The sequence below is a fragment of the Pleurodeles waltl genome, chromosome 5 (assembly GCF_031143425.1).
Source record: "Pleurodeles waltl isolate 20211129_DDA chromosome 5, aPleWal1.hap1.20221129, whole genome shotgun sequence".
In the NCBI taxonomy this organism is placed as follows: Eukaryota; Metazoa; Chordata; class Amphibia; order Caudata; family Salamandridae; genus Pleurodeles; species Pleurodeles waltl.
This window is the reverse complement of record NC_090444.1, coordinates 870332309-870358061: the sequence shown is the minus strand read 5'-3', so window position 1 is coordinate 870358061 and position 25753 is coordinate 870332309. Positions and strand designations below refer to the sequence as shown.

At 45.0% G+C, this 25753-nt stretch overlaps 1 protein-coding gene across 10 annotated transcripts in view; it reads right to left on the bottom strand.

Annotated features, from left to right (window-relative positions):
• SMOC2 (SPARC related modular calcium binding 2) overlaps positions 1-25753 on the bottom strand; it is a 1415403-nt gene that overhangs the window by 940363 nt on the left and 449287 nt on the right. For all 10 annotated transcript variants that reach the window (XR_011203762.1, XR_011203761.1, XM_069234975.1 and 7 more), the window contains exon 4: positions 21238-21337. Coding sequence is in view for 8 of the 10 variants with exons in the window: in XM_069234975.1 (XP_069091076.1) it covers positions 21238-21337 (100 nt within the window). In the remaining 2 variants the exon portion in view is untranslated. The remainder of the gene's footprint in view (positions 1-21237; positions 21338-25753) is intronic.

Sequence of the window (25753 nt, the reverse complement as noted above, 5' to 3'; positions counted from 1 at the left end):
AGGTATAGATGGCTATTACCAGTAGTGGGATTGGGGTGCCACAGAGCCTGCCTAACAAGGGACCTAGCCTATAAAGTTTGCTCTGGCCTAGAGGTCCCCACAGCCCACTTCGACTTCCCAGACACCTCGTAAAGCACGCCGAGTCAGCTGAATGAGAGTATACTCACCCCCTTGTGGCTGCTGTGATGCCCTCAAGCACCCATCCAACTCCAGATAGGCCACCCCCAGAATCCGGTACATCAGGGGGTCATGGTGCGATGGGCACCCCTTCCACGTTGGGAGGCCATCTCCAGCTGGGCCTTCGCCGTCTTCTTGGTTCAGCGGTGCAGGTCCTCCCATCTTTTATGGCAGTGGGTGCTCCTTCTATGGTAGACCCCCAGGGTCCGGACGTCCTTGGCGATGGCACGTCAAATACCCTTCTTCTGGTGGGCACTGACCTAGATGAAAAGTGAAGTAAAATTGGGGGAGGACCCCATCCACCAGTTTCTCCCAACTCCTCCGAAGTGAAGGCAGGGGCCCTTTCCCCAGACGCTGTAGCCATCGTCGCTTCCAGACACAGGTCACAGCACCACTTGCAGTGTAGGTCCTCTCCTGTTGAAGGTCAGGTATCAAGTGAGGGAACAGTAAGAAAATGGCAGCCACGTCTGCGGCGGTGCGTACCGTCACCGCCGGCGTACATCGTCATTGCTCCTGCTACCCATAGAGCCCAATGTTAACCAATGCTGAATTGCACCGCGTTCTTCGACCGCCCACCGCGACGGTGTACAACGCCAGCGCAGTTACCTCATTTCCCTTTGTCCCACCTTACAGGTCAGGCAGCCGCCATTTCAGGGGGCCACATGGTATGGAGAAAAATGCTGCGTCACACCTATTTAGGCCTGTAATACGGATAGATAAAGGCACATTGCGAATTTCCAACGTTTTACCAAATAACACATTGTGATACCTAAGTGTTGGATACTCTGTTTGCTGTTCTCCTCCATAGGGCACGTCTGCTGGGGCAGGTGATGAGATGGCGGCATCCTCCTGTATACAGACCCCTGTTGGACCTATCGACAATGGAAGAGAGACACATCATTATCACATACGGACTTGATCGTGCAACAATCCTGGAACTGTGTGCCCAGTTGGAGCCAGACCTGATTTCAGCTATCCGCCATCACACAGGAATACCCCGTCTAGTGCAGGTTTTGTCTGTTATCAATTTCCTGGCCAGTGGGTCTTTTCAAACAACAGTGGCCATTTCATCAGGGATGTCCCAGCCAATGTTCTCCAACGTGTTGTCCAGAGTGTTATATGTCCTGCTGAAACACATGTGCAGCTACATCGTTTTCCCTCAAGTGGAGGATTTGCCCACAGTGAAAGGTGACTTCTATGCCCTTCGACATATCCCCAGCATCATTGGTGCCATTAATGGTACACATGTGGCATTTGTCCCCCCCCGCAGGAATGAACAGGTGTACAGAAACTGGAAAAGCTACTATTCACTGAATGTGCAGATGGTATGTTTGGCAGACCAGTACATCTCCCATGTGAATGCCAAGTATCCTGGCTCAGTGCATGACGCTTACATTTTGAGGAATAGCAGCATCCCTTATGTGATGGGGCAACTCCAGAGGCACCGTGTGTGGCTAATAGGTGAGCCCAAGGTCCCAACACAATTGACATAGGTGTCTGGGTATGGGGTTGTCCCTAAGGGTTAGTGTCTGTCTAACAGTTGTCCCTCGACATTTGCAGGTGACTCTGGTTACCCCAAACTGTCATGGCTATTGACCCCAGTGAGGAATCCCAGGACAAGGGCAGAGGAACGCTACAATGAGGCACATGGGCGAACTAGGAGGATTATAGAATGCACCTTCGGACTCCTGAAGGCCAGAATCCGGTGCCTCCATCTTACAGGTGGATCCCTATACTACTCACCGAAGAAGGTGTGCCGGATAATCGTCGCCTGCTGTATGTTGCACAACCTGGCTTTGCAACACCAGGTGCCTTTTCTGCAGGAGGATGGGCCAGATGGTGGTCTTGTGGCAGCTGTGGAGCCTGTGGACAGTGAAGAAGAGGAGGCAGAAGAAGAAGATGTAGACAACTGAAACAACATCATCATGCAATACTTCCAGTGAGACACAGGTAAGAAGATGTAACTGCTTCCCACATCTCATACTATTGTTGGAGCTAGCATAAGTTTGTCATTTTCACTCAGTGTATGGACCCTGACTTGTTACCTTGCCTTTCCATTTCACAGATCTGGGTCCCACTTTGTGCCCTCTGCTATGTTTACTGCTGGCCTACAGCTGTGTTACATTGGTATGTGAACAAGTACATTGACATTGCTATATTACAGAGGCTTTGCAATTACACATTTGGGAAAGCACAGACAGACTCCAGATTGTTTTGTGATTCAAGTGTGTTTATTTCTGTGCAAATAAGTGGAGGGGGTGTGAAATGGGCTGGGGTGATGGTGGAGGAATGTCCATGGCAGAGTCCAGTCTATTTGTTTCACAGGTGCATTTTTCAATGGGGCATAGGAAGTGGAGCAATGGCAGTTTAAGGTGGACAGGGTGTCAAAGTGGGACAGAAGGGTGACATTCAGGGGGGTCTTATTTCCTGGCGGGGCCTTGGCAATGTTCTCTGTCTTGTTCCTGGATCTCAGGGACTGTTTGCGGGGTGGTTCTCTTTCTGCAGGGGGTGGGGTGCTGGTGGCCTTTTGTTCCTGTGGTGGTGCCTCCTGTCCACTAGCGCTGGGAGAGGTGTTCATCATGCAGGCTAGTGTCAGGGCTGTTGGTGTGCCACTGTGTCCCTCCTGGAGTTGACAAGGTCTGCCAGCACCCCTGAAATGGTGACCAGGGTGGTGTTGATGGACTTCAAGTCCTCCCAGATCCCCAGGTAGTGTTCCTCCTGCAGCCGCTGGGTCTCCTGAAACTTGGCCAATACTATGCCCATGATCTCCTGGGAATGGTGGTAAGCCCCCATGATGTTGGAGAATGCCTCGTGGAGAGTGGGTTCCACGTGCCTGTCCTCCCCCTATCGCACAGCAGTCCTCCCAGCTTCCCTGTTATCCTGTGCCTCTGTCCCTTGAACTGTGTGCCCACTGCCACTGCCCCCAGGTGCCTGATCGTCCTGTGTTAGTGGGTTTGCCTGGGTTCCCTGTAGTGGTGGACATACTGCTGATTGACGTGTCCTGGGGACAGAAGGATGGGCCCGCTGAGTGGGTGCTGTGGCGTTGTTTCCTGAGGGGGGAGGTCCAGTGGTGGTTTGTGACTGTGTCAGGGGAACCGACTGTCCTGAGGTCCCCGATTGGCCGGGCTGGTCACCTTGATCCTGGCGTGCAGAGCTGCTGTCGTCCCTGTGGGCCTCTTCTGTGGAGGGACTGGATACGTCTGGCACCTCCTGTCCGGTGACGTTGGGCAGGGGTCCTGTTGGGGTGTGAATGCATAATCTTAGTATCTGTGTGTGCCATTTTATGCAGTGAGTTAACCTCTATTCCTGTGCTTGCATTATTGCTGTGGCCCTTGTGTGATTGTTGATTTTGGGGCATGAGTGAGTCTTCCTACTGTACATGCTTTGGTGATGGGTGTCCATGCATTGGTGTTACATGCAGGGCTTGATTTTGGGATGTGTGGGTTGTGGTAGTGGGGTATCTGTGGGGTGTTGGGGTGATAAGTGTGAGGGTGAGGGTGGGAGTATGTGATAGCAGGCAGGTGGGGTGGGGGGGATAAAGTAGTTAAGATATGACTTACCAGAGTCCAGTCCTCCTGCTACTCCTGCGAGGCCCTCAGGATACAGTATTGCCAACACTTGCTCCTCCCATGTTGTTAGTTGTGGGGGAGGAGGTGGGGGTCCACCGCCAGTCCTCTGTGCAGCAATCTGGTGTCTGGATACCAGAGAACGTACCTTCCCGCGTAGGTCGTTCCACCTCTTTGTGATGTCATCCCGTGTTCTTGGATGCTGTCCCACTGCGTTGACCCTGTCGATGATTCTCGGCCATAGCTCTATCTTCCTAGCAATGGATGTCTGCTGCACCTGTGATCCGAATAGCTGTGGCTCTACCCAGATGATTTCCTCCAGCATGACCCTGAGCTTCTCCTCTGAAAACCTGGGGTGTCTTTGAGGTGCCATGATGTGGTGTGGGTGATGTGTGAGGTGCTGTCTGTTGTGATGTGTGAGGGGATGTGTTGGTGTGTGTTGTTTGAGGTGCGTGGATGTTGTATAAGTGATGGTGTTGTGTGTTTGTGGATGCTGGTGTTGTGTTAGCTAATCTCACTCTCTGGCCTTCTTTCAAAATTTTGGTTGTAAGGGTTTGTGGGTGATGTGGGTGTGTGCTTTATATTGGATTGGGTGTGTAGGTGTGGTGTGTTTATGTGTATCAGGTGTGTGTTTTTCGAATTGTCCAATGTGGTTGTGTTTTGTAAATGTGTGTGTATTTTGAGCGCAGCGGTGTGTACCGCCAATGGATTACCACGGTTGAAAGACCACTGCGTTGATTCGTGGGTTGTGATAGTGTGGGCGTATTCCTGTTGGCGTGACGGTGTAGGTTTTGGTATCGCCAGTTTATCACTGACCTTTGGTGTGGTGGACTTGTGTGGGTGTCTGTATTGTGGCGGATTCCAAGCTGTGAGTAGTAATACCTGTAGCGGAATTCCGCAGCCGCAACGGTATGTTGGTGGTCTTCTGCACGGCGGAAAGCGAGATTTACCGCCAGGGTTGTAATGGGGGCCTATTTATTGTTCAATCTCTTTTTTGATTATTTCCTTGAAGAAGTCTTCTATGAGGAGGTAGTTAATTCTCTATATTTTTGTTCCTGATGTATTGCAAGCAATATCGTAGAACAATGAAATATAGGCATGGTCTGAGAGTAGAATTGGTTCAATGGTTGGGGAAAAGGTGGCTGGGGCGTGAGTTTTGTCAATTAAGATATAACCAATGCGACCGAATATATTGTGCGGATGGGAGAAAAATGAGTAATCTTTCCTTGTGGGATTGAACAGCCTCCGTGTGTCTTTAAGTTCAAGAGAATTGCACATGTTCATCATTGGTTTATGGGGTATGTTGGGTTTAAATTGATATGCAGAGTTCCTGTCAAGGGTGGCATACCAGGGTAAATTGAAAACTCCTCCTAGAATCATTCTGCAGTTGAAAGGTAAAGTTGAGAGTTTTTTATTGAGATGAATCCAAAAGGCAGGGTTGTTGTTATTAGGGGCATGGATGTTCATGGCTATAATTTCAGTGTTATCCCTCTGTAATTTAGTAAGAAACCATCTGCCTTCAGTGTCTGCTTTTGAGAAAAGGATAGGGAGGCCAGAGGGTTTTGAGATAAGGGTGATCAGCCCATTTCTTTTGTTTGTGGAAGGGGCGCATGATAAGTCACTCAGCCATTTTTTTTTTTAGGAAGATTGCCTCTTTCATGGCCACCTTGATTTCTTGAAGGAGAATGAGTTCCCCATTAAGTTTTATATATAGTCTAGGTTTTTCTGTCATTATATTTGGTATTTTAGACCCTTGACATTAAGGGGGAGTATTTTTATGTTCTACATTTTTGTGGGAGGTGAGTCTTCTTGTTGAAGTAACCAGCTAAATGTCAGACATTGTTTTTTGGTGAGGTGGGGGTATAGGGGTGGGAGGGTGGGTCTGATGGGGTGGCATGGGTGAGGGGAAACGGAATGGGTGAGAGAGGAGGGAGAGGAGGTAGGGAGGAGGGTAAGGAGATAATAGAGTAGGACAGGAGGAAAGATATGAAAGGTTAAAATAAAATGGAGAACAAAATGACTGTATAGTGTATGATTAAATATATTTGTGATGAGAATCTAGATACCATGGAGAGGTATCCAACAACAACTAACTGAGGAGAGGCGATGGAGGCTACGAGTGTTCAAGCTAGGTCCAAAGTGTAGTCTTACCATGCCTTGTATAGAATGGGGTGTGTATTAAGACTCTGGGGTGTGTATTAAGACTCTCAGCAGTATCTAAGTATGGCATGTTTACCTATGTTTTAATGTGTTATTGTATGGTGGCTGGAATGCCTGGCGTTGTTTCCATAATGGTGCCTAGTGAGTTAGTTGCCATTTAGTGGTAGTAGTCGATAATGTGTATTCTGTTGTTAATAGTAATGTATTTGTAGGTATAGTAGCTGTAGCATATATAGAGAAAGTGTAATATTTGTAGTGAGCAGGGTGACTATTCGTGGGATGGGTGTTAGTTGGTGACACGTGTCATTATTTCTGCTGAATTACGTTTTTATGCCTACAGTTAGCGTTGTGAAAAATGGTGCCCAATGTATTTCATAATTATGGGGGACAATGTACAGTTTGCAGTATATTCTCCACTTCTGTTATTATAGTGCTAACATAATATTAACATAGTGTAAACGTAGAGCCAACAGAGTTTTGAGTTATCAGTAAGGTGTCTACCTAGAATCAACATATTATCAACCTAGTACCAGCATAATGTCCACATAGTGCCAGCATATTCTCAACAAAGATTCAACAAATATCAAAGTGAGTCGGTCAACACACCCCAGTTTACTGTATTGCAGGTAGTGTGGCAAAGTCAGTGATTTTTGTATTGTCCAACCTGTGGGTCAAAATTTAGTTTCAATAACAAGTGGATAACAACTAAGTACCCATTGGATGGCACTACATTTATATGATATTATTATCAATGTGAGGCTGGTATCAATATTAATTAATGTCAATATGAGATTTGATAAATCTCAATTATGTTGAACGTGAGAAGATGAAATGTTGCAATAAATCTGTCATCGAGTTGAAAGCAGATATAGTACTAGTCACTGAAGAAGAGAAGAGAAATCTTACCATTGGTAAGGGTTAACAGTAGGTTGTTAGGTTATTAGTACATTAGTAGGTGCTAGTTAGTTAGTTTAGTTAAGGTTTTGCAGGTTGTTGACCACTGTATTTATTCTGTGTCGGTTTGAAGAAGTTGAAGCAACTCAAATATTTCGGCCTTTTTAAGTTATAATGAAAGAGTGAGCATGTACACCCAAGTGTCAATCCTATGGGTCTATCAGAAAGAACATCAATTAGGTTTTGGTTAGGCCGCTTGTGGGCAGCCTTGATTATGAGTATGTTACTAAGTGAGTAGAAAGTTAGTGAAGGATTTGTGTTTAGTGTTAACCATTCCTTCTAAGTTTTAATGTAATTTTCAGGTCTTGGATTTCCGCAACGTAAGAGTCCAGTTTCTTAGTGTCTTCTAAAACGATGCTTTTGCTGTTGTAAGTTGTTTTTATTCATGCAGGACCAATAAACGAAAATTGCATTGACAGATCTTTCAGAGTTTTCTTTTGGGAAAGGAACGCCTTTTGTTTCTTGACAGTGTCTTTGGAGTAATCTTGAGAGATCCCAATAGAGGTGCCTTGCTACTTCATTCTCTGTATTTTCTTCATCTGTGTGAGGATGACTTCAGTATGTGAGTAGTGGAGGGGTCTGAATATGAGGGCTCTTGGAGCTTTGCTGTTTGCGGGCTTATTTGTGGGCACTCTTTGCACTTGAATTATTATAAAGTCCTTGTCTAAGTTTATATTGAGTACTTGGGGGGGGGAGCATTTTTCAGTGAAGGTTGCACAGGAAGGAGCTTGGTTTTCGCTACCTTCAGGAGGTCCAGAAATGCACAAGTTGCCCCCTCTATTTATATCTTCCAGTTTGGTGATGTTCCTTTCCAGCCGAGACAGTCTTGTGATGGTGGTTGATAAAGTTTTAGAAGAGTTGTGTTTGTGGGCTCCCAGGAGGTTTATCCATGATTGTATTTCAGAGACTCTGCCACCCAATTGTATCATTTCTTGTTTCAAAAATGCAGGGTTGCTCTGTACAGTTTCTGTGCTGGATTTTGTTGATTGAGTAAGCATGTGTAGGATGTTGAGTTTCTGCATAATTAGGTCTAGAGTTGTGGAGTTCTCAGAATTAGATTTTATAGGGGAGTCTGGGGCCAGGGGATCCTGCTTGTGTCTCTTTTGTGCAGGTTTATTGTCTTTCAGACCTCCCCTCGCTTCTTTGGGGTTTGTGCTGTTTGGAGTCTGCCATTTTGAGAGTGGACCTTACTGTATCCTTCACGTTGGGTGCACTTGGTGCGATTTCGGCAGTCCTCGAGATGCTTCACTGAGGCACCGAATGTTGGGAGGTAGGGTGAGGTGCAGAAGTCAGTATCTTTCCTGGCTTAGTAACACTTAAAAAATTGGTTATGATGCTGCAATGCAGATTGTTGAATAGCAGGGAACAGCACTTTGGAGTGTAAGGGGTTACTCTCAGCCCCCTCCTGTCTGCAATTTGGATTGCCGTTGAGGTGGAGAAATTCTGGATCCCATTGTATGTAGTTTAGAAGTAAGAAAGTTCTGAAGCATGCTTTAGAGAGAGCTGTAGTAAATGGAGGTGGCCATCTTAGGGTCAGGCATAGAATAGAAGGGCCCGTGCCATATTTGCTCTGGTCGGTAAGTTTGTTTTGTATATTATAGGTTCCTACCCTTACAGAGCATTGTAGAGTAGTGCCACTAAGTGCTCACCTCTAGAGGTAAACTGTTTGTTGTGACACTGAGGTAGTTGAGTAGAGATTCATCCACGTGGAGTCCTGGTGTCTGCCATTTTAGGGTCAGGCATTGTGAGGCAGCTTCTGGAACACTTGGTTGTAAGAGGAGTTTCTCTCAAAGTTGTTTTTACCAAAGTGGGTTGCTGAAAGCACCAAACCTTCCTATATGCTGGGCACAGTTTAAAGTGACCATGGAGGCAGTGTATCAGCAGAGCAGGACATTCTTGTCCCTCGGTGGCGCAGAGCTCCACGATTAGGTGGCCATTTTCCTCTGCCGGTAGCCACACCCCTGACTACAGCTCTTCTCTGTCTGTGTAGGCACATTCAGTACTGCTTCCGGTCTTTTAGTGGGTCTCCTAATGGAATTCCACCTCTCGTCATCATCCAAAGGATATTCTCACAATCACTCTTGACTTCTAACCCGAAATTTGCCAGAGCACACCTGGACTCCTTAAGCTGGAGTATTTTGTGGAATTATAGGAGCATTTCAAGAACATCCAAAAAGAGAGAACACAGTGGAAAAATACTATCAGACTTCATAAGACATTAGCAGCTTCTGCCACTCGACATGAGTAAAAGGGGTAATGTCATCAGACAAGCATTGTAAAATTCCAAACGCTTGGCCCTCTGTGTGTGTGTTTGAGTGTTAACGTTTGTGTGATCTGTGTATAAATGAAGTACATATGTACATATGTGGGCAGGTGTGTGTGCCTGTGAAAGTGCGTTTGTGTGAGACTATGGGGGTGATTCTTACCTTGGCGGGCGGCGGAGGCCGCCCGCCAAAGTGCCCCCGCCAGAACACCGCACCGCGGTCGTCAGACCGCTGCGGTGATTCTGGGTTTTCCACTGGGCTGGCGGGCGACCGCCAAAAGGCCGCCCGCCAGCCCAGTGGAAAACAACCTTCCCACGAGGACGCCGGCTCTGAATGGAGCCGGCGGAGTGGGAAGGTGCGACGGGTGTAGTGGCACCCGTCGCGTATTTCAGTGTCTGCAAAGCAGACACTGAAATACAAATTGGGGCCCCCAGGGGCCCCACGACACCCCATACCGCCATCCTGTTCCTGGCGGCGAACCGCCAGGAACAGGATGGTGGTATGGGGTGTCAGAATCCTCCATGGCGGCGCAGCGAGCTGCGCCGCCATGGAGGATTCATTTGGGCAGCGGAAAACCGGCGGGAGACCGCCGGTTTTCCACATCTGACCGCGGCCAAACCGCCGCGGTCAGAATGCCCTGCGGGGCACCGCCAGCCTGTTGGCGGTGCTCCCGCCAACCCTGGCCCCGGCGGTCCATGACCGCCGGGGTCAGAATGACCCCCTATGTGTGCGCTTGTGAGGGTATATGTGTCTGTGTGAGTTTTCCTTTCCAATAATATTGGACTTAAATGTGCTGTTTTCCTAGTCCTTCATTTTTGTCTCTTAGTTCTTGTCTTGCAGTAGCTGGTGCCATACACTGAGTATGGACCTGACCAAGCCCACAGAAATAGTAAATAGTTGGCAATGAGAGGTTGCGTTTTTGCACATTTGCTTTGCAATTTAGAACTTTTGCACTTTAGAACAAGAAGATAAATTGCATTTATTGTGTACCTTCATTCTTCCCGCAATTTGAGATTCTAAGGACACGAAGGTCTCGGAGTTTGGATGTTGTTTCGATACTAAGAGCTCTCCAATTACTTACTAGGTGAGTGGCTTGTCAATTCATGATTTTATGTATCATATTGAGAAACAAAATGCACAGGAGCCTGCCAAAAATACCTACAAATGTTGCCACCTATTATATCCTAGGATGTACAGTTTCAGGTCAGTCATCTTCTCAAACTTCAATTGAAAGATGCACAGTGGTAAAAACAACAACTAGGTCACTCAAAAGGGTCTAAAACAACGTAATTAAACTCTGATCAGCCTCACAGTTTTCAAGCCATTAAGAGAGCAAATAAGAGTTATCTTTTGAAGGTAGCCACTGACTCTCACTATACTACCATACTAATATCATGATCCCTACCCCTTCAAAAGGGACTAACCTCCTCAACAAAGATCAGAAAGCCAAACACATCTGTCACCTCAGCTGTAGCCAATAACTCACTTTTTTTAGGTTCACCAGGGTGTTGGAGACTATTGTGAGAGGACAGGCACAGCCCTTTCACGTGCAGGTGTCAGCTCCCCCCTCTTACTCTAGCCCAGAAAGACTCATCAGGATATGCAGGGCACACCACAGCTCCCTTTGTGTCACTGAGTGAATTCACAAACAGCCCAACTGTCAGTCTCACCCAGACGTGTATTCAGCAGCCAGGCAGAGGCACATACTGGATAAGCAAGAAAATGTACACTTTCTAAAAGTGGCATTTTCAAACATACAATGTAAAAAACTTTACCAAAAGATGTATTTCAAAATTGTGAGTTCAGAGACCCCAAACTCCACATCTGAATGTGCTCCCAATGGGAAACTGCACTTAAAAGATATTTAAAGGCAATCAACATGTTCACCTATGTGAGGGATAGGCCTTGCAATAGTGAAACACATATTTGGCAGTGTTTCACTATCAGGACATGTAAAACACAGCAGAACAAGTGCTACCTTTTAAATACACTGCACCCTGCCCATGGGGCTGCCTTAGGCCTACCTTAGAGGTGCCAGGTTGAATTGGCAGTGCAAAACTGCACACACAGACACTGCAGTAGCAAGTCTGAGATGAGTTTATATAGCTACTCATGTGGATGGCACAATCAGTGCTGCAGTCCCACTAGTAGCATTTGATTTACAGTCCCTGGGCACACATAGTTCACTTTACTAAGGACGTACCAGTAAATCAAGTGTGCCAATTATGGAAAACCAATTACTTTTAGACATAGAATACTTGCACTTTAGCACTGGTTAGCAGTGGTAAAGTGCCCAGAGTATCAAAACCTGCAAAAACAAACTACAGCAAAGGATCCAAAAAAAGGGGGTCAGAAGCAAAAAAGTACAGGAAATCCACACCAAGAGCTGCCAGGTCTAACACAGCCTAACCGCACAGTGTAGGATACTTCTATCACAGGGTTGGTAGGTCTGGATTGACTACCTGAAATCGATAACAATGCACAACAATGATTGTTTTTTATTTTTTTAAGTGGGGTGTGACAGTTAAATAGAAGAAAGAGCAATTGGTATAGAACTCAAGAACGAGTCCCAGCAAATTGAGAGAGGGGAAATCGCTGTTGTACCCCATCATGTGTGGCCACATGGTAATGAACATGACGTGTCAAGGGAACCTAATAAAAAGGCCTGGGGCCAGGACCTCGTGGTCAGAGGGGTAATAGTAATTGGTATCGGCTCCACTTATTTGCCAGTGCACGCTCTGCAAAGCCGCAATTGCAAACACAACAAATTGGCGACAAGGGGGAAATCGGTGTCTCCCCTCCTGCACACCTTACCCCACCGTGCACTCCTTCTTTACTTCTGCAGCTATTCTGCAATCCAGTGCGTTTGCCGGCACAGTCCATGTCTTGCGTTGCTTCTGGGTTGTCAGCCGGGGAGCGTTGTCTGTTGCTCTCAGTCACGCTGTGCACTGCAGCTGGAGTGGCAGCCCATGCTTTACGGTGGGCTACTCAACCACAGCAACGGCCTCTCAGAGGGAGCGTTTCCAGCCACATGACATGGCCCACAGGTGGCAGTGCAGCCATGGCTGCTGTTCACTGGTGACAGTCCCGCTCACCAACCTGAGGCCTTTGAAGCTGTCCTGTGCTTCTGGCTGTGCCGTTTGTATCCTGTATCCTGCCTGCCGCTGTCATCTGGGAGCAAGGTACTCCTCACGCTCCAGTCCAGAGGGCCCCGATGAGCATTTTGCCTGCACATTCACTCGATGAGGACTTCTCTCTGTTGCCTGCTGAGCCATAAGTTATTCCTGCTATCTGCTTCCTGACCACAGTAGAACTTTAACAGAATGAAAAGAAAAAAAAACCCTAAGAATATCACAGTAAAGACTCCTGCTTGTTTGCCTGCAGTACCATGCGTCCCACATGACTAACAGAGCAGGCATCAGTTTTTTTCAACTTTTGCCCAGCATTTCTACTAGACAATTGCTCTTGCTCACTGGATTACGATTTAGTCCATCATGACTTCCATTCCTGCCCTTGAGCCTTTTGTCATGGAGGGCCCCCATCTGCATGAGCAGCTCGATGGAAAGACTGGGTGGAGCGGCTTGAGAATTACTTAGATGCGTCAGGCCTGACAATGATAATCAAGAACAGTTCATACAGGGGTTCCTGTCAAGCTGAAGGAGAACATCCTGCAGTTACTGGGGATGTCCATGGCTAACATGCTTACGATGGGGTAGTCGAAGGAACTCTCGAAAGTGCACACCGCACATATGGAAATGGCTCTACAATGACAGGTAAAGACCAAGCCAATCAATGCCATGATGTCAATGGGGACAGACAAGAAAAAACTCGTCCCAAACCTGCTACAAGCACTAAAGTGTGTTACACATGTAGAGGACCCTACCCTTATCAAGGGTTGTGCCCTGCTTAATGTAAAAGATGCTCCAACTGCAACTATTTAAATCACTTCGCCAAAGTATGCCACCCATTTGCATCTCAAAAGACATAAAAATCCAAGTCAGTCAATGTTGTGCAAACCCCAATGGTCCCTGAGCATGAAGAAGACATGGATGAACATGATGATGTGGAAGAGGAGGTACATATCATACACGCCATGCAGACTAGAAGGTACCCTCATCTGCGCAATACGAAGAGTGCACTATACTTCCCTCTGGCCACCGGATTTCAGCTTTAATTGACACCGGAGCTTCCATAAACATTTTGGCACAATCAGTGTTACAGACCCTCCTGATACAACCAGTCCTACGTGTCACCCAGGTTTATGCTTTTGGGTCTACAACACCACTCCCATTGGCAATGGTGTTCACAACAGAAATCTTGCATGAGTCGCAGTCAGCATGGGCCAATGTGTTTGTTACCAAGACTGGGTCCAAATGCTGCTAAGCTGCCGAACGGCGGAACAGCTTAATTTTGGTTTCTTTTGCTTTCAGTGTGCATCTAGTGAGTGTGGACGATTTGTTGGCAGAATTCTTGCAACTGTTTCATTGAATTGGATGTCCGAAGGACCGTCTCATACACCTCCACATCAATGAATCAATCCAGCTGGTTGCACTGAGACATTGCTGTGTGGCATTCCAGCTGCACCCTAATGTGGAGGAAGAGCTGAGAAAATTGGAGCAGGCAGACATCATCAAATGGATGGACGGCTCAAAACCCTGGGTGTCCTTGACTGACGTTGCTCACAAGCCTGAACATCTTGGTGAGGCCAGGATCTGCGTCAATATGCGTCTTCTCAACCTGGCTCGGATGGTCACCTGACGCCCACTGTGGATGATATTGTTGTGGGAGTGAGGGGATCGCAATTCTTCTCTAAAATGGATATACGAACAGAGTACCATTAGCTGCTGTTGGCTTCAGAGTCAAGAGCCATCACAACATTTTCCACCAATGTAAGCTTAAATAGATTCAAGCACCTCAGCTTTGGAGTGTCAAGTGAAGCAAAAGTCTTTCATGACACCATCCAGGGAGTGTTGGCTGGACTAGAAGGGGTCATCATTATCAGCAATTACATTCTAGTACATGCTCCAACTATTGAAGGGCATCTTGACAGGATGAAGGCAACGTTCAGTTGACTACAGGACATGGACTCAAATTACACTGAGAGAAATGCAGAAGGAGATTGCCTTTTTTGGCTACTGGTTTTCTGAGAATGGGGTCATGCCTGATCCGGCCTAAGCTCAAGACATTCAGTGAGCCCCAGACCTTACCAACATCTCAGGTGTACGCAATTTCTTGGGGGTGATTACATACTGTTAGTGATTTATTGAAAGTTTGACCACCCGCATGGCCCGCTCTGAGAACTAACCCAAACTAATGCAATTTTGGAATAGGGGCCCACCCAAGAGAAGGTATTCCAAGCAAATAAAAATGCTCTGTCCACCAACTCTACTTAGGGACTGATTTATGAAAAGTTAGCGCCCCATTTGTGTCATTTTTAGTGCAAAAGTGGTGCAAACTTACAAAATATAATTATATGTTGTAAGTTTGCACCACATTTGTGGCAAAAAATGACGCAAAGGCGGCGCTAACTTTTAGTAAATCAGGCCCTTAGTCTACTTTGATTTGTGCAAGGAATCGGAATTGTTGGTGGATTAAAGCCCCACTGGCCTTGGGGCAGTTTTATCTCAGAAAAGAGAGGATGGGGAGTGGCATATGCTAGGCGTACTCTAACAGATACAGAGCAGCGATACTCACATATTGAAAAAGAAGCTGTTGCAGCTCATTGGGGTTGTCACCATTTCCATCTATATCTTTATGGCCAGCCGTTCACAGTTCACATGGACCATAAACCACTCATACCCTTGTTTAATGGATCATCATCAAAATCACCACCAAGGTTCGAAAAGTGGATTCTTTAGCTCCAAGAATACCACTTCTCAGTGATGTAATGACAAGGATCTTAAATTCCGGCTGACTACTTACCCTGGCATGCAAGACTAGCCACCGTCGGTGAGGTATCTGATGCTGAAGATGTGGAGGAATATGTGCGACTGGTGTTGGAACAGTCAAGGCCTCTGCCCTACTACCTGGCTGAGATTATGGTGGCAACCAAATCAGATGACTATCTTCATTTAGCAATCTCAGCATTAGCCTCAGGGAACTGGCACACGGTTATGCACAAGGTGCCCCACCACACAGAAGAAGCTCGTTTGACATCATCATCATTACATTATGTCAGGCAAGAACATGATGTTTCCCATGAAGGGTGTCTCCGGAAGGGCACTCCTCATTACATAAACCATTTCCTCTGTTCCCTGGTACAGGGCATGTGCAGATTTTGGGAGTACCTGATGATCACATGTTGGTGATAACAGACAATTTTTCAAAGTATCCAGAAGTGGCGATTCTAGATTCAGTAATGGCGGCACAGACCATACCCCATTTAGAGAAAGTTATGACCACTCATGGACTAATAAATTAAATCAGGCCCGACGATGGTCCCCTGTTTTCTAGTCAAGAATTTGAGGAGTACTTGGCTTCTAGAGGGGTTCATCATCGCAAAATCACTCCCCATTGGCCACAAGTGAACGGAGAGGCTGAACACTTCATGTGGACACTAAACAAAGTCTTGTGAATTGCTGTGGCCAATAGTCACAATAACGAGTGCCCTTTGTATGCTTTTTTCCGTGAGTATCGTCTCACTCTGCATGCTCCCACTAGAGAGTACCCCAGCACATTGTGTATGAACCGGATGGTGGATGACACACCCCCCATGTTGGAGAACCTTCTGAAATATGAGATAAAGTAGCTGATGTGTTGCTTTGGCGCAGTGCACAAAAACACTGCAACTCAAGGTGTAATGCAAATATTCACATGTACAGCATGAAAAAATAAATTCACCTGCTGACACTGAGTCCCTTCCATACACCAGCTTTAGACAGCTGCAGTATGAACATAGCTGATGAACCTGCAGAAAACTGAAGGGAGTATATCTGGTGCTTTCCAGCACCCACAGCCTCCCATCTTCTACGTGTGTCACTACCTCTAGAGGCATCACAGACTAAAGTCGTGTCATATGGCAGAAGCTGCTATTGTCCTGGGGTGCCAGAGGTCGGGGGCTACCAGAGTCTGTAGGCGGGGCTCACAGGTCAGTGTGTGAGCAATTTTATTTTTAGCAGTTTATAGGCCTGTTTATGGGTGGAGGAGATGCTTTTTTACTGTTGATTTCACTGATATTACTACAAGTATTGCCGGTAGCAAACTAAAAACCATGCAGTCTTCCACACCATGCAAAATACCTAGACAGCATGTCCTTATAAGTACAAAAACATCTTTTTAGCTATCTAGTTTGCTAATAGGGGCCACTGTTACTTTGGTTCCCGGGCTACTTTCAGCTATGCTGCACAACAGCCATGCTGCTGTACAACATGCCTAAAACATATTGACAAAGACAATAGCTTTCGCATAGGCTTGGCCTATTGGTTATGCATATGATTTTTCTCTTTATTGTTACCAAAGCGACTCATGATAGGGGTACAATACAGTTGTATCACAACTTTCACAGTCCACATTTGGAATCTTTACCATTGTTATCATTATTTGCATTGTCCTTTCACGCCCCAGAGATATATTTGGTGAGGTTGACAACCACCATCTTCCTGCCTTAGTTTCCTCAAAACATTGAGAATTCTTCCCTCTTCAGTACAAATAACTGGAGTAACTAAGGATGGTGTCTAGTCACTACCTGTATGACTAGCCTCTTCAATGGCCAATGGGAGGAAATTATTTTTACATATAACATTAACCTCAAAGGAAAGTTAAACATTACTTTGGGGGAGCTGCAAACCTCATCTCACCAGTATCTCCGGCAGCATCACAGGATGGTCATTCAATCCAGTAACACCTGTATTTGTTTAAGGAGAGTTGGCTGGCTTGGTAAGGGGCTCCATTTTTTTAAACAATGTCGATAAGGCTGTTTGTTTAATACTTGGGTGGTTACTGCTGGTGGATTAACCCGCGTTAATGATCATTTCGACCACCTCGATTAAGCCTTCAATCTCATTATCTGGACAAGACACATTTCTTATTTTTAATTGCCCCCTAAGTGAGCTCGACCGCTTCCCTTTTCTCCATTACCCTTCTAAATACACGTCGGTAGGAACACATATATCAAATAGGCACACTGTTGATTTTCTTTACAAACTGCAATAGTAACTATATTTAAACTTTTGCCATAAAAGCGATTAGCGTTAGTCTCAAAACACAGTAGCTCAGTACTCACAGAATCAACCAGACCTTTTAAGTTCTAATTTAGCAAACTTTTCACCCTTAACAACATAAATAATTTCATACTTCACCATACACAAAGAGATCTCCCCAGAGACAAATTCAAAGGGGGTAGGCCGAGCCCAGTGTCTTCTGTGACAAGACAGGCAAAAGATGTGCAGCAGGAGCATCGAGGTGCATTATAGCACTACGTTGCAATAAAGTCTGCCTTCTCTACCAGCTCCTTGTTGGATGGCAGAGGTTTATGGGAGTTGGAGTCCCCTGAAAGTTAAAAGTGTCCCACATAGTGAGAGCGCCACAGCTCTTTATAGAGCTCAGCTGCAGTAAAGGCTGCTTTCTCTCCTCCTTGTATGGCAGAGGCTTGTAAGAGTTGGAGTCCTCTCAAGGTTGAAATTGTCATTCATATTAACAATATCTAATTGAGTGACTTTAAAAAAATCTCTTTTTAAGATAGTTATTGTTGTTTTCCCTCATTAACAATAGTGGATAAATAGTGAAAAGTTGTGAAGTTGATTGATAAGCTTACACAGTCTAATACTTTTTCAGTTTGTTATCTTAAATTATATTAAGTGTGGGTTTGTTGCTGCAGGCGCAAGACAAATGTCCCTTATATGTCAGATGTTTATTTTCTGGTGTCTCAGACATTTGAACATTACACTTCAGTGGACTGCCAAGCCCTTGCGGTAGTCCAGAGAGGGAAAAAGCCATAATGATTATCTTTTAGTTACTATTTTGGGGTGAGCGCCCATATGACCTGTTGGTTCATTGGCAAATGGGACATCAAGTGAAGGATTTCTGCTGTTACAGCCACATAAGACTATGCTGATGGAAACCCAGTGACTTCCACATCTCTAAATGGTATGGGGAAACAACACTTTGGTGGGATGGGGCACTTCCAAGTTATGGCAGTGCTTCCACTCTGCCAAACTCTAAATGAGTACGAAAATGCCTACAGATAAGCATGTAAATGAGAGTGCCTTGTGTGACTATCACAAACAAGAAATTCAAAGACATTTGACATAATCCCAACACTTTAAGTTACATCACTATGTCTGACCCTCTGGCTCCATCATATAACTATCTTGTGGCATTCATGAACACCTAGAGACTGGATAAAATAGACTGTGAGTTCAGTTAAGAAAGGTGGCAGACAACAGGAGCACATCTTCTGTGACAAAGCTAATCTAATGCACTGCATTCAGATATGCCTGTCACAATTGGTGCTTTGAGCAAGATGCAGTCTGTTGAACTCAATTATGCTACTACTTCATTGCGACTGTCCACATCCTCAAAGGACCTACACTGAAATAGAGCTGCCTGAATGTTTTCGAATTACTAATCTGCCCAAACTCATAAGAAGATAAACCTAGGAAGTGACCTTTAATACATTTCTGACAAGCTTATAGAAAAAGGGAAGATTTTTAGGAGAGTAAAAATTGTGGTTATAGAGCATGAAAATTACTTCATTATTTTTGGATAAGGGAACCATCCTTAAATCAAATTGTACAAAAAGGAAATGAAGTTAAATAATTTGAATCTCAACAAAGTACTTGGATTCAATATAAGCTCCATAGCTTCATTTCAATTAGCTCAATCCACTCCACACACTCTACAATGACAATATATGCAATCTATAAAACTTGCCGGAGAGCACTGAATATTGAAGACTCACCAGCCTACACTGCTCAGTATGTTTATGCTCGCAACTCCCTTTCTCTGCTTGTTTCTTTCTTATAAAAGTCTGTTGGAGCATAATTGCTTATTTTTCACCTAGGGCAATATGAAGAATCTATAAAACAACTATTAACTATTTCCTGGTGATTTCAAAATTATATATGCCTGTCCATGAATTCACCAATGACACTCACTCACTTTGTAAATAGAATTGAAATGACCTGTACATATTTACTTTTTCCAGTCTGAGTACTTTAGTGCAAGAACTTCCCCTATAAAAAGTATTACATGCCTATATACATATATACATATATTTATATACATGCAAAACAGAAGAGAGAACTCTGGGTAGTTCCCAAGTTTAGGTGAAGAGCAGCTCCAGTAAAGAGCACCCTGCAGCACCAGCAACACTCTAGATTTGCTCACCTCAAATGTTTGTTTTTCTAGCAAAGTATTTAAGCATAGGATTGGCACAGTGCCATCTATGCCGAACTAGAAAGCGACAAAGTCTTTTGCCATTTGCAGCAAAATCTTTTAGCATAGGATTGGCCCAGTGGCATCCTTGCTGAGCTGTAAAATGACAAAAGACTTTCTCCACTCCAGGCACAGTATTACAGCTTTGGACTGGTAAAATCCCATCCAAGCCAACCTGGAATGAGCAAAAGCAACCCCTGACACTTGTTTTAATGTCATTACAGCTCTTCAGAGAGGTATAGCTTTGTCCGGACAAAAGGGAGCACCCAGTATAAGTCAAAACAAAACCCTTTCAGGGTTAGAGTGACACATAAATTATACAAAGAAGAAGAAAGAACTCTGGGTAGTTCCCAAGTTTAGGTGGAGAGCAGCTCTAGTAAGGAGCGGTACATATTTACTCTTTTCTGTTTGAGTACTTTACTGCAAGAACTTCCCCTATAAAACTTTATATATATATATATATATATATATATATATATATATATATATATATATATATATATATATATATATATATATATATATATATATAAATAGATGAGGGCATTTTGTTTCCCCAGCATTCCTGTCCATCCGGAAATAAATCTAAATCAGAGATTTAATTCATTTTCAGTCTGATGGTAAAATATTTTATTTTTAAAATAACACTAACCTAATGCAATTTTTTAGATTGAGCAATTCTACAAGTAGACATATCTTAACATGTTCCAAGACTTATCCATCCCTGCTTGTTTTTTTGTACGCAAGGCCTGCTCCAGACATAGATCAATCTCCCAGATGATCTTCTAATAAGTAAAAATATTAGTGGGTGCCTGGTGAGTTGGGGATATAAATTAAGGACTTCAAAAGAAACAGTTCCAGACCCAAACACTACATGGTAGAATAATGCACAGATTCACTTTATAAAATTATCTTAAAGGGCATGCTGAAAACCACTATATAGTTGTGTGACCCATTTTAATTTCTCTGAGGTTATCAATGTTTCATTTATGATCTCTGGTGCACAGCTCCTTAATCTGTTTATAACGTATAGAAATTGTAAAGAATTTGGCTGTTTACATATATCTATTCATTTTTTGCGTATTTACATCGTTTGTCATGGTGATGTGAATTTTAGCTTCTGCGTGATGTCCTCATTGGTATCTCTGACAAAGTTTTATCATTCAATGTCCAGATTTTGTGTCTCATTCAAATTCAATATATCACTAGACAGCTAAAGCTTAGCACACGTAAGGCACACAGATCCCTTTCTCATGTCTGCTCTCCCACAACCAATCACTTTAAACTCCAGCTCTGTTTAGCATAACTCCACCACAAGTAAATAGTCAGAAATATAAGCACTAAAAAAGTGAGGCACTGTAAAATGGTTACAGTTAACAATCTATTTCCTCATCATCATGATACTTTTGAATAATCATATTTTTGAAATGCAATGAAGAAAATCTCCATTATAATACCACAAAATCGACATCTCCTTTAGTCTTTAAGTCTGGACATAACAACAGAATGTCTGGTTCACTACCTAAAGTGTTGGATGTAAAACCAGCAAGAGATACCAGAAAGAACCCAACTATCGGTTGAACACAGCTCTTACCTTAATTTTTCTTACACATTTTGGAACAAATATATAAAAACAGTGGTTAATAATAAAAGCAGATCTTACTAAGTTGTGCTCTTTTTAAATTAATCCACATTTTAAAATATTTTTTTCAGGAAATTTCAGTAGAAATAGTTGAGCCTACCTGGGCATCTTGGAGTCTTATGGGAGACAGCTGTGCCACTAATTGGACGTCCAATCGGATTGACACACCAGCAGTATCCTGTGTAACTGTGACACTGAACCTATTATGAAACCATGCTAGGAGTGAGAAAATTGCATAGACAATTCAAAAATAATTAATTTCACTAAATACAGAAAATCAATAACCATTAGGATTTTCAATACACAAACACTTACCAAAAGATTATTTTTCAAAGTCACGAAGAGAAATTATTCAAATCTGATTCAAATTCACGAATTACTATAACTATCTTTTCACACCTATTATTACATAAAACACAATTTTCTGACATTGTCAGTACCTGATGCTTAATTGGTCACTATTATTTGCCCTTAAAGGGAGGACTATTTGGTATTTATGTTATGTGGTTTTGTATAGCTCAGTACACAACAATTTATTTGCCTGTTTGCATATTATTTGGGTTCTCGGTTGCATCTAATACTGCAAACACCAGGTTGGTATATTTCCAATGGACCACAAAAACATTCATCGTGAAACAAAATTTAGTTCAGCCTCTGCTGATGAATTCTGTTAGTCTGTGTGCAGTTACAGTAGAGAAGTGTATTTTTTAAAGCACAAACTAAAGGTCAAATTCACAGTAATGACTAGTACCCAGAAAAATCAATGGTACCCTAAGACAAGATAAATAAACAGATAACATAAGGCCAGTCACACCCACAGCCACGTACACAGCCCATTCTGGACCAACACAAAGTTACTCTCCCCACTGAAGGTCAAAAAACTTTGACAGTAATGAGAACGGTGAGACTAAATGAGTGTCACTGAGTCAAGAGAAAACTGAAATCAAAAATCTAGAAAAGGGCCTTTTACCTCCAGGTGCATTATGTCACAAACATTACGGGAAGAGGTGCAAAAGCCTATGGTTCCATGAAGTCAAATGTGTTGGACTTGACCCCTCCTGCAGGGTCATCCATAAACTTTTTGTCTTCACTCCTATTTTCTAAACCCATTTTGTTAGCTCTTAGGACTCCATTAACTTTACTACTTCTAACCACTGCTAAAGTGCTTGTTCTCTTATCCTTTAAACATGGTGAAATTGGTTTTGATACAATTGGCACATGTATTTTACTTATATGCCCCCAGTAAAGGGTACTACCTGTGCCCAGGGTCTGTAAATTAGATGCTATCAGTGGGGAGCAGAACTCATTGGGACACCCACTAAAAGTAGACTTTTAAAACATAAATACGGCCTGCCAATTCAGCCTGTGTGCAGTCTTAAATTTCCAATTTGACTTTTCACACTAAGGGCCTGATTCCGAGGCCGGCGGGCGGCAGTCGCCGCCCGCCTGGCGGGAACCGCCATATGGCCGGTCCGCGGTCGAAAGACCGCAGAGGCCATTCAGGCTTTCCCGCTGGGCTGGCGGGCGACCGCCAGGAGGCCGCCCGCCAGCCCAGCGGGAAACCCCTCCCCACGAGGAAGCCGGCTCCGAATGGAGCCGGCGGAGTGGGTATGTGCGACGGGTGCAGTTTGCACCCGTCACGTATTTCAGTGTCTGCATTGCAGACACTGAAATACACAGTGGGGCCCTCTTACGGGGGCCCCTGCAGTGCCCATGCCATGGGCATGGGCACTGCAGGGGCCCCCAGGGGCCCCGCGGCACCCCCTACCGCCATCCTGTTCCTGGCGGGAGACCCGCCAGGAACAGGATGGCGGTAGGGGGTGTCAGAATCCTCATGGCGGCGGAGCGCGCTCCGCCGCCATGGAGGATTCTCCTGAGCAGCGGAAAGTCGGCGGGAGACCGCCGACTTTCCGTTTCTGACCGCGGCTGAACCGCCGCGGTCAGAATGCTCGACGGAGCACCGCCAGCCTGTTGGCGGTGCTCCCGTGGTCGGTGACCCTGGCGGTCACCGACCGCCAGGGTCAGAATGACCCCCTAAATCTTTTGTCAAGCCTAAACCTTCATTTTTAGGCTGAGACTAAGCAGCGCACATGCACTGTCTGCAAGACCTTCTGTACTCAGTAAAGGACTTTGATCCTGCCTGCTGCCTACTGCAGTGTTGCTCTTCTTTGTTGCTTCCCAACTGGTTTGCGCAGCTGACACCTCACTTCTGTTCTTAGCTGAGGACTACCGGCCAACTACAGTTTCCTTATGCCTTGATTGTTTTTCTGTTGTTTAAGGGAACTCTTTTTTTTAATAGTTTTTTGCCTCAGCTCGTGTCCTGATGTATGTGTTTGTCAGTAAGCACTTCTGTTCACATGCACTTTATTCCGCATTTGCAGTTCACTTGTTTTCTGTGATGTGTGGTTTTCTTCCTGTGGTTTTCACCCAATCCTGCATGCGTTTGCAGTCACGAAAGGGAGACCCGATCCCTCGTGTTCACCGAAGGTAGCTCAACCACTGCCAGTAGTGATCACATTTGTCATTTTGTTTCTGCCATTGGTTAATTGTAATTACTCTGGGAAATTCAACCAGTGCATCACATTTATAAGTTTGTTTCCACCATTGTTTAATGTTATTTGTTTGATGCAGCATGTTTTTTGTGGACACAGGGTAGCCAAGGCTGGGACTCGAATCCAGTTCCCCAGTCCCAAAGTCAGGAGCACTGTAAGTAATGCCACACCCTCTCAGACCCTCAGATCTCTGTAACCAGTCTTATTTCTCCCTCAGCATTTTTTTTGCCTCATCTTTCTGAGAAAGTAGCCTCTTTCTAGCATGGTTACCCCCACTTTTGGCCTGTTTGTGAGTGTGTGTCAGTGTGTTTTTACTGTGTCACTGGGATCCTGCTAGCCAGGACTGCAGTGCTCATAGATAAAAACTTATATGGCAGTATGTTTTGCCTGTCTCACTGGAATCCTGCTAGCCAGGACCCCAGTGCTCATAGTTTGTGGCCTAATGTGTATGTCTGTGTAGTGGATAACTGTGTCACTGAGGCTCTGCTAATCAGAACCTCAGTGCTTATGCTCGCTCTGCTTTTACATTTGTCACTGTAGGCCAGTGACTTCATTTACCAATTTCAATTGGCACACTGGACCCCCTTATAAGTCCCTAGTATATGGTACCTAGGTACCCAGGGCATTGGGGTTCCAGGAGATCCAAATGGACTGCAGCATTTATTTTGCCACCCATGGGGAGCTCAGACAAACCCTTACACAGGACTGCCACTGCAGCCTGCGTGAAATAGTGCACACACAATTTCACAGCCATTTTCACTGCACTTTAGTAACTTATAAGTCACCTATATATCTAACCTTCACTTGCTAAAGGTTAGGTGCAAAGTCACTAAGTGTGAGGGCACCCTTTCACTAGCACAGGTGCCCCCACATAGTACAGGGTCATCTCCCCGGACTTTGTGAGTGCAGAGACGCCATCACACGTGTGAACTACATATAGGCCAATACCTATATGTAGCTTCACAACGGTAACTCCGAATATGGCCATGTAACCTGTCTAAGATCATGGAATTGTCCCCCCCATTCCAAATCTGGTATTGGGGAGCCAATTCCATGCATCCTGGGGGCTCCACCATGGACCCCCCAGTACTGCCAAATCAGCTCTCTGAGGCTTGCACTGCAGCTACAGCTGCTGCCACCTCACAGACAGGGTTCTGCCCTCCTGGGGTCTGGGCAACCCAGCTCCAGGAAGGCAGAACAAATAACGTCCTCTGAGAGCAGGGTGTTACACCCTCTCCCTTTGGAAATAGGTGTTACAGGCTGGGGAGGGGTAGCCTCCCCCAGCCTCTGGAAATGCTTTGAAAGGCACAGATGTTGCCCTACTTGCATAAACCAGTCTATACCGGCTCAGGGACCCCATCTCCCCTGCTCTGGTGGGAAACTGGACAGAGGAAAGGGGAGTGACCACTCCCCTGTCCATCACCACCCAGGGGTGGTGCCCAGAGCTCCTCCAGTGTGTCCCAGACTTAATCCATCTTGCTTTGCAAGGTGTGGGGTGTGAGAAGGTAGCCTCTTTCTAGCATTGTTACCCCCACTTTTGGCCTGTTTGTGAGTATATGTCAGTGTGTTTTTACTGTCTCACTGAGATCCTGCTAGCCAGGGCCCCAGTGCTCATAGTGAAAACACTACTTGTCAGTGTGTTTTGCCTGTCTCACTGGGATCCTGCTAGCCAGGAACCCAGTGCTCATAGTTTGTGACCTATGTGTGTGTTGTCTGTAGTGCTTACTGTGTCACAGAGGCTCTGCTAATCAGAACCTCAGTGTTTATGCTCTCTCTGCCTTTAAATTTGTCACTATAGGCTAGTGACCACTTTTACCAATTTCAATTGGCATACTGGAACACCCTTATAATTCCCTAGTATATGGTACCTAGCTACCCAGGGTATTGGGGTTCCAAGAGATTCCTATGGGCTGCAACATTTCTTTTGCCACCAATGGGGAGCTCAGACAAACCTTTACACAGGACTGCCACTGCAGCCTGAGTGAAATAAAGCACACGGTATGTCACAGCCATTTTCACTGCACTTAAGTAACTTATAAGTCACCTATATGTCTAACCTTCACT